The sequence below is a fragment of the Hevea brasiliensis genome, chromosome 1 (genome assembly GCF_030052815.1).
Source record: "Hevea brasiliensis isolate MT/VB/25A 57/8 chromosome 1, ASM3005281v1, whole genome shotgun sequence".
NCBI lineage: Eukaryota > Viridiplantae > Streptophyta > Magnoliopsida > Malpighiales > Euphorbiaceae > Hevea > Hevea brasiliensis.
In genome coordinates, this window is record NC_079493.1 from 118691903 (window position 1) to 118701973 (window position 10071).

A 10071-nucleotide genomic window follows, 5' to 3' on the forward strand; every position below is an offset into this window, starting at 1 on the left:
TTAATTCAAATTACCACTTTAATTAACAATTAGGATTTTAACTTCAAATTTGATAACTTCAATATCTTGGTACAGATTTTTCTCGTGCAAATATTGTCCATGTAATTCCTGAAACTTGACCTGAGGATTGATTTCCAAATTCTATGGATTCTAGATAGGGAAATGAACAATCAAACAAGAAATCCAGAAAAGGGCAATGACCCAACAAACAAGAAATCCAGAAGTTCAAATAATTGTTGAATATCCAACAAATTGAATCCAAATTTCAACAATCAACACAAATATACAATAACCCAAAAATAAATTCTATGGATTTCAGAGAGGGCAGCGAACTTCAACGGATTTTTTGAACTAAAGAGGGCCAAGGATTCTTGCACAGAAATTGAGCCATCACTAAAAACTGACCAGTCGAAGGGGGAATGAAGCAAGTTCCATAACTGCAGCGCAACAGAGCAGTCATGGAGGAATCCGACATACAAACAGAGCACAAAGGAGAGGGACTGAAATGCTGCCTATATCTTTCTCCATTGGTTAGCAACCCACAATTCATAACGAGTCAAATTATGCCCTTTATTCCTAATAAAATTACCTTCAAAATAAATAGAGAACTACAGAAGATTCATGGTTATATTGCATGGACCAATACAAGACTTTCCAGGACAGAAAATAATGCAGAAATGAAAATCAAGACCGTCTCCCAAGATCTTGGAAACCGGACTGAAAAGCAGTTTTAGAAGCTTCATCATCCCACTGAACGCTATCCCACCAGTGTTTCTCTGCTTCAATGACAACTTTACCTTTTGCGCTTTCAGTGTTGAGTGGAAGCTTCTTAAGCAATGGGCATTCAATTACAGTGATTTCCTCAAGAAATGGAAATGGCAGGGCATTCCAATATATGCTCTTCAATCGTAGCAATTGATATAATTTCAGGACTTTGAGTCTTGGAAATGGGTTTAGATTTTCTTCCTTATCCATAACCTTACCCAATTTTCCAAAGCTAATTATTTCTTCCAAATTTTCACACTTGGAGACGTATAGTTCTGTCAGGTTTGGTGCTAGAATCAGCCATGTCAAGTCCTGCAATTGAAGGCACCGTGTCACATCCACATGCCGAAGCCTGTCAAAGCTTCTCTTTCTTAACCTTGCTGGGTTATGGAGACCATCAGGAGCTTGTGATTTTGCTTTTTGTAGCAGCATATTTGTTGAAGATGAAAATTCGGCATCCATCAAATCCTGAAGAGATAAAGCTTGAGTACAGCTTAATAGTTTGTGGCTGGTGAGAAAACGATGGAGAACATAAGCATGTCTTATTGTGATGCTCAATACTTTCAGATGCTTCAATAACATTAGTCTCTCTACATTTATAGCATCTTCATCTTGCACATAACAGACTACACCACAACTAAACATTCTCAAAACTTGCAACAATGGAAAACCAGACATCATCTTTCTTGGAATGCTATGTAGGTCATAATTATGCTCCAAGTTCAAATATTTCAACTTTTTTAGAGCCATTAACTCTGAAGGCAGTTCTTTTATCTTGGCTCTTGATAAATTCAGATATTGTAATGATACCAATTTTGAAATCCCATTTGGCAAAAATTTTAATGCAGTCTCTGACAAGTCTAGAACTGTTAGTGCATTCATAAATTGAAAGAAGTCATCAGGGATAATCTTGAAATAGCCATTACCACATAGAAACAGGGTCAAAAGATCAGGACATCTAGGCACTTCTGTTAGTTGCTCAATATTGTTTTCCATCAATGACAATCTTTTTGTCCCTCTCCATCTTTCCATCTCTGGTGCTTTGGTTAATTGAGCACCTGCCTGCACCAAATATTTATGCTCTTCCTTTTCCACTTCACATGCTATCCATAGAGACATATCACGAATCACATCATGCATTTTTACAGAACTGCCATCATCTTCCAATAAACATGCATGAACAAGCATGCCAATAATAGTATACCCCTCATTGAACTCGTCCACTTGATTAACGCCATCATCCCAAAATTTCTCACAAATCCAATGCTCTATCAACCCATCCTTGGAAATTTTGTAGTCCTCAGGGAACAGAGTACAATACAGAAAACATGATTTGACTTTATAATTCGGTAAATTATCATAACTGAACTTCAAAATTGGAAATACTTCATCCCCCATACCTTGCATATTTGAGGCGGATTTTCTCAACATCTCAACGGCATACCTCCACTCTTGTGGCATTTTCTTGCAGGCCATGGCACGACCAATGGTGATGAGTGCGAGTGGCAAACCAGCACATTCTCTAGCCACATCTTCAGCTACGCCAGGAATATCTGGATCCGCACCAAGTGTGTCTGCCCCAACCTTCTCCTGAAACAATTCCCAAGCTTTTTCCCAGACCAACGGTTCAACTTTAATTATCTTTTCAGCCTCCATATTACTACACACAGCCTTGGAACGTGTTGTAAACAATATCTTGGACCTGTTCTGTCTTTTCGAGAGAGGAACCCCAACATCTTTAAGCTCAATTCGCTTCCATATATCATCTAATAGCAATACAAACTTCTTTTTCCGCAATACTTTGAAGATTTCTGCAGCTTTCTCATTAAAGCTTTTATATTGCCATTGCCCATCACTTGAAAGGCCTATCTTTTTGGCAATTTCTTCTTGAACTTTCTCAAGTCTCAAATCTTTTGACACCACTACCCAAATCACAACATCAAAATCATGGGGTGTGTCGAGGAACTTGTTATTGATTTGGGTCAAGAGGGTAGTTTTACCAACTCCCCCCATACCATATATGCCGACAAGTCCTACTTCTTCTTCTATCATGCAATTCCACACTTTATCCAACATACCTTCCAGGCCCATTGTTGGCTCGATAAGCCTTTCGATCACTGGTTCTCCAGCAGACCTCTCGACCAATACCTTGAAATCTCCTTTCCTTTTTAGATCAACCACATCTTGCAGTCTTCTAGCAACCCTTTTCCCAAAAATGTAGCTGGATTTGAGATTCTTGGAGCAACACCCTCCAAGACACAATTTCTGAATTTGTTGTGGACCATCTTGAATCAGCTCATCGACCTCAGTTATCTTAGCTTCCACCCTTAAAAGCCACCCTTGAACTTGTTCCAGCCGCTTCATATGCCCTCCTTCCTCAATACCAAGCCTTCGTATCACATCCTCCTTTAACTCCCTTAATTCTTCCCTTGCAATCTGCAAAGCTTCAAGATTATCTTCAAGTTGGCATATGTACTCTGCTTGTCCAGAAGTACAGTCCCAGCAGCGATTGATGAAGGAATCTCCGCATTGAACTTGACAAGGGCAGATGTTACCCATAGCTTGCAATTTTCAGAATTGAAAGAAAGAAAAGAATGGAAAGATAGGAGGGCTTTGAAAGAAATCTGGCAGAAGAAACTACTATCTTTCGATGTCAACGGAGAAGAAAGATCCAGTAAATCGCGGAAAATTTGGTGCAATTTTATTTTTATTTAACCCTTGGTCATCAAGGTTTACCTTTCAGGCTAATTATCAAGGTCCCTTTAACACGGTTGAAACTGCAGTTAGAAAAGTCTTTTTTGAATATATTAATTAGAATATATTAAATTTTGACTTTAAAATTTTAATATTAAATAAGTACTAAATATATTTAGATAATTAAAAAATAATATTATATAAATATTTATTTTTTATTTATGAAAAATAAAATTTATATTTTTTTATTAAAAGAACTTGTGCTTAAGAAACACCATTAATCCCTCTAATTTCACCTTTTTACAACTGTTTATGATGGAAAGATTGCAGATAGAACAAGAAAGAAGACGAGAAAATATGAGTGTCGGCCAGACAAAAGAATGAATTTATTATTGTTTCTTTATTTTATCCCAAAAAATTAAAAATTTGTGGCAAACGCAGTTTTGCGCAGCCCCATTTGACCATTGTTCCACATGTTCAAACACATGATCCTACACCACAAACAATGAAGATATACAAGGATATAAAAGTATTTATTTGGCTAATTTTTACCTACTATCCTTTAATTTTAGAATTTATTATATTTTTATTTTTTATTTTATAAAATCTCTCAATTTAAAAAATATTATAAAAAAATCTCTCATGTTAGAATATCATTATACTTCTTATTAATTTGATATATACTAATGTCACACTACAAATAAAAATGTCAGACTTATTTAGTATTACTATTAGAACTGTTATCGAAAAAAATATTTTCTTAATATATTAGTAATAAAGTATTAAAATCTAATTAAAAATAAATTTCATATAAAAATATGTCACAACTCAAATTATAGGTTAGACCAGCACTAAAACTTGGATCAGCTTAAGGCACTCAAAGTCCGTGATAAGCCTAACTGTTCCTAAACCCACCATAAAGCCCATCCATAGTCCAATTTCAAGAAATCAAATGGATAAAATCTGACCATAAATTGGACTATCCAACTGAAAATTCTTAGCTCACCCGATCTGTGAATACAAAATATATCAAATTGGGGAGCTCACAATCATTAATCAAGCACATAATAAAATGGGAGCTCAGCTCCCTCATCCTAGAACAATCCATCCCTATATCCATATACATTTATATAAATAATATTACAACCCTAAAATTTAATTATTACAATCTAAATAAATATTACACTGCTAATACATGCGGAGTTCTAAAATAAAAATAAAGAAAATGAAAACACAATTAAACTTCTTTAACTAAATCTGCGAGAAAAAAGACAGGTTATTCTCAAAAAGAGATCCTTCTGTAGCGTGAAAAAATAAGGTAAACAGGAGTGAGCGTTCAACTCATAGAGTAAGATATTGATTTTAAATATAATTTTTATAACAATCTAAAACTAATACATCTCTAAGTATGAAAATGCAACATACATAAACATATTCAACTAAATTCAAATAATATTGGCATAAAAGATAATTTGGAGTACTCACACACCCGTGCGTCACATCAATATATAATAATATGAAAGCTGATCTGTTATACAACTCTCTTAATCCAATACCTACCAGCGAGATCCATTCGAGCCAAACTTTTCCCTTAATAATCCAAATACAGGGGTTAGGGAGATCAACTCAGAGTCCTACTCACCCTAACTTATCTACAAAAAGGATAGGGTCCCAGCGAGTCAAGCTCTAGCCGTTCTATCCATCCTACCCATATCCAATGTCACACCTGTCACGACTCAATCTATGGGCTGGACCAGCACTAGGACCTGGGCCAGCCTAAAGTCCCCGAGGCCCGTAGTAAGCCTAACCATCCCTCAACTCAATCCTAAGGCCTATTTGGGCCCAATTTCAAGAATTCAACCTGTTGACACCATATTTTGGCCGATCACCGGAGTCAATGAACTTTGAAAATCGATCCCCAATCGACATTCTTCGGTTACAAGTGACTCGACCAGGAAATAAATCGATCCCGCATCTAGTCGATTGCTTTCCGATCTCTCATCAAAGGAGATCAAACCAATATCAGGTCTCCATGCTATCCAATCTCATTTTCGATCTCTCGTCAAAGGAGATCAAATCAATATCAGGTCTCCATGCCATCCAGTCTTATTTTCGATCTCTCCTTTACAAATATTGTGAAAAATCGTTTAATAAAGTTAAGGTTTCAGTCCGACTTAATGGTGATTCCCATCTTAAGAATTTAAATCAAGTTTTCAATTTTAATGATCTGAAGTTCTACCCGGTGTTTGGTCTCAGCTTAGGCCGATCTCATGGTTACAATGTTTTTCCGACCTCTTATACTTAGATTAATAATCGCTTTTAAGTTTGATGTTCTAATATGTTCAAACAATCAAGCACTCATACAATTTGGATACTTTCCGATCTCATCAAGAAATTGAACAAAAGGGATTTCATTTCATCTCAAAATAAAAGTACAAGTCATTCGGCTGGAGGGTCACCCCCAGCCTGTTCTACATTAACATTTCGCTCATTCTCTCTCTCTCTCTCGGTTTCCTCCTCGCTCCCCTCTTCGTCTCTGGGAGCAAGATCCACCATCCAGGAGAAGTCTTCCCCAGGATAACGCCTCTCGAGCTCGGCCAGAAGATCGCTGTGTGCATTCACATAAGCACCAGCTTCCCTCGTCACAGCCTCTTCTTCCTTCGCTTTGAGCTCCTCAGTAAGGCGAGCGACGTCGGCAGTTCGGAGCGACCGAGCTTCCCCAAGTTCACGAGCCTGTTCGGCCAGCTTATCCTCGTAGGATTTCATCCGACCTTCGATTTCAGCAATATAGTCTTGGGCAGATGAAAGTTGGGCTCGGGCGGAAGCTGCGTCCTAGACCGCTTTCAGAATCTCCTGCCTCAGAAGATGAGCCTTTTCCCTGATTATGTGCTGATTCACCAGGCTCTCTACGCTCAAACTCATCGTCTGAGCCAGGAGATCGTCAATGCTACTCGGGGTCAGCCTGTTCCGGTCCTCCTGGAGGCATATGGTAGCACCCAGAACTTTGGCCAAGCCCGGATTCTCCCGAACAGATCAGTTCTTCTCCAGAGAATGAATAAGGACTTGGGCACCAAGAGAAAGGGTCCTCACAGTAGGCTGGGTTCGCACTTGAAGGAACAGGTGGAGGTGGTGGCTCTTCTTGTCGAGGGGGAGAAGGAGCTACCTCTACTTCTGGGACCAGTTGTCCCGAAGGTCGGGATGAGTCTCTCGGCACTTCTCTCGAATCTCGCCTTGGAGTCTGTGATACCGTGGCGATCTTCATTTCTCATACCTTCCGAGAGACTTCTCTTTTCCACTTGTGGCTCTCCTTTGAGCCTTCGCCTCCAGCCATTTCTGCATAGAAAAATAGTTAGTGAGATTACCTAAATCAGGAAACTAAAGATTTAGGTTATACCGGTCCCGGGTCTGAGGTCAGAGAGCTGTAGGTCATAGTCTTCATTGGAGATCATCCGCATTAGCCACCATCTCAGTTCGGCCATAACAGCGTATAAGCACGAATACTTGTGAGTGGCCGCCTGATCCTTCAATTCCATTACCATGGCACCCTTGTCCCTACTTAGGGCGACCTTCTTTGAAATTGATGGGCCCATATATTGCCAGTTATGTGGGAAACCTTCAAAACCGTTCAGAATCTTGCTCCTCAACATAAAGAAGCGATTTTTCCAATTCTTCAGTGAAGAGGTGAGATCGGTAAAAAGCCCACAGTGCTGTTTGACTTGGAAGAACCAATACTCGTCATCTTTTCGACGAGTAAGCCTATGCAGCTTGGCAAAAACCTTCGCTGTAGGCTCGAGCTTCTTGGCCCGACATAAGCCTCTAAAAGCCACCAAAATTTGCCATGAGTTCGGATGTACTTGGGCTATACATACGTGGTGGAACTTCAGAACGTCCTTGAAGAAGTCATCAAGGGAAAACCGAAGCCCGGCTTTTAATTGCTCCTCATACACCATGATCGCATCATTTTCTTCAAAGAAGTGATCGGCTCAGAGATCGCCATGGCATCTGATAAGCTCGTACTAAATTGGTCCGAAGGTTATACTCTTGACTAATGAATTGCAAATCAGTTTCTTGGAGGACTGACGGCAACTCGTCTACGGGAAGATTTTCTCTCCCAGAGGAAGGTGTTCGTCTTGATTGTGCCGTTTGATCGTGGGCTGAAACAGAGGTCGTAGGAGGCTCAGGTCGCCCACTTGGCCTGACCACCTCAACTTCGTCCGACGTCCACGAGATATGGACGGAAGGGGGGCTCGCCGCTCTCTGACCCTCGGCGCTGCTCATTTTTAAAGAAATAAAAGAAGTTTAACTAAGAGAAGGATTAAAACCCTTACCGGAATGTGATCGGTGCCGGAAAAACTTGAAGAAACGAGAGAAAGTTGAAGTTGCTAGCAGAGTGCTGAAAGTGACATAGAGGAGCAACTGATGGACCCACCCCTTATTTATACCCGTTTGAGCATTCAATGCTCACAGAGTCCCAAGCAACACATCGGTTAGTGGAATCCGCCCACTTTCCTGACACGTCACGGGAAGGTTCTAGAAACACAATAAATAAAATAAAATGAGATCGGTTAGCTAAGGCTGTCGGATTAGGGCAAATGTTCAGAGTCACAGATCGACTAAGGACGATTTAGTTAGGGACCAGATCGGATATGCACATCAGAGATCGAAAAATTAACCAATGCAATAATTAAATAATGACCTTCAAATAAAATTTCATTTCATTTCTAAAAGGTCAGATTACATCATTTGGGCGATCCCAAGAGATCGGATTATACCATTGAGAGAACCTTCAAAGATCAAATTTCATCGTTTGGGCGATCTCAAATCGGGAAGCGATGAGGGACCCGATGTGAGAGAGATTGAAAAAGAGTCATAACAGAGAGATCGGAAGGAATAGAGATAGGAAAGCAACAAGAGGACAAAAAGACTTCCAATGGCTTTCTTCATAATTAGGGCCGAGGTAGTTAAAGCATTGAAGGCGTGATCAAATCTTCACTGCACGCCTCATTTGCAGAATTGCCCACATTGCTGACAGACGCCAAGACAGTTATGACAGTCCTGCACATCTCAATCTCCACCGTTGATCTTACTTGTAAGGACAAACCCGGAGCCCTTGGAACAAAAAGTAGACAACAGGACCGGCACTTTTTATTCCTGGCCTTCGGATCCGTCTGGATAGGAAAGCTCCTGAGTCGTTGGATTAAAAAAAGAAAGGACAGATATTCTGAATAGGATCTTAGCCGTCCATTCTGATTCTCTTTAATTCTCAGGCATTGGATTATGTCCTTTTAAATCCAAACCTTCCATCTCCCCAGAAGAGATCCTGACCCTTCATTAGGAACACCCGTTCCCTATAAATATCTGCATGCAATACTGTAGAGGGGAGGACACAAAAAAGGTGGTGGTGATTATAGTGGAAAGGCTCTGAAATTTAATTCAGTCTTGCTGCTTTGCCATTCTAAGCTTGCATAAAAATTAGAAACTTCAGAAACTAGTTTTCTCGAGTATCTCCATTGATAGAGTTTTCGAACCCTGAAATCCTTCATTTTCAGTTTGTTCATCACTCTGCCATACCATTTCCGTTCAGTCTCGTCTTCATCACCCCAACATCAACACATTATTCTCTTAGTTTGATCTCATTCTGACCCGATTTCCGTCGCTTCTGCTCAACTGCATTTTAACCTGGTTTTTGCAATCTCAAAGTAAGCATTGGTCCTTGTATCACCAGCTTTCAACTCTACAATATTTGTGATCTCCGAAGTCAGTTTGATAGCCTCGACCTCACACAGGTAAGTGCCTAGACTGTCATTTTGCCGAACGCTCGCGTTTTACTTTCTCTGCTTTTATTCTCGAAATTTTCATTAAATCCAATTATACTAAAGATCCCACGTAGATCCTTCAGGCCGATAGTTATTCTCTTGAGTTTACTTTTTCCATTCATCAGTTCACGTTATTTATTTGTTCTTAGTTTTTATTTCCTTCGAATATGGGTGTTCCGGTTGCGGGTAACTTGTAGGTAATTTAGTAAAATGTTGGTAGCAATATCCTAACGTGATAGTTTCTTTTGAATAAGTAAAAATAATCAAAGAATGAATAGGGAATCAGGAGAAAAGTCATGAGGTCGGGCTACTAAGCGAGTCTAGGAAATAGCATAATAGAGCGGGAATCGAGATAAGACCCCAGACTAGTAACCGAGAGAGATCGGATGTAGCCAGCCAAAGAGTTCGGACAAGGTAGTCATATACGAGATCAATGAAAAAGTTCGGTCTTATGTCACGAACACTTTAAGAGGTCGGGGGAGAGTTCTTACCCGATCCTCATTCAAACAAAAACACGGAGATCGGAGGAGAGTTCTTATCCGAGATCCTTCATTAAAACTTTAAGCCGAACACTTTAAGAGGTCGGGGGGGAGTTCTTACCCGATCCTCATTCAAACAAAAACACGGAGATCGGAGGAGAGTTCTTATCCGAGATCCTTCATTAAAATCTTAAACCGAATACTTTAAGAGGTCGGGGGAGAGTTCTCACCTGATCCTCATTTAAATAAAAATACAGAGATCGAGGAGAGTTCTTTTCCGAGATCCTCCATTTAAAATTTTGAACCAAAGAGGTCAG

The 10071-nt window shown here is 39.8% G+C and overlaps 1 protein-coding gene across 2 annotated transcripts; it reads right to left on the reverse strand.

The window, feature by feature from the left end:
- Positions 1–206: 206 nt before the first annotated feature.
- Positions 207–3488, reverse strand: LOC110643851 (probable disease resistance protein At5g63020). Of its 2 annotated transcripts, XM_058149072.1 has the most exons (2): positions 1692–3488; positions 1013–1233 (listed from the first exon to the last, which is right to left on the reverse strand). In XM_058149072.1, exons 1-2 carry the CDS (start codon positions 3322–3324, stop codon positions 1163–1165), a joined length of 1704 nt encoding a protein of 567 aa, XP_058005055.1. In that variant the 5' UTR covers positions 3325–3488; the 3' UTR covers positions 1013–1162. The 2 variants fall into 2 exon arrangements, with proteins under 2 accessions (XP_021652057.2, XP_058005055.1); XM_021796365.2 differs by having other exon boundaries at positions 207–3484.
- Between the last annotated feature and the right edge of the window lie 6583 nt (positions 3489–10071).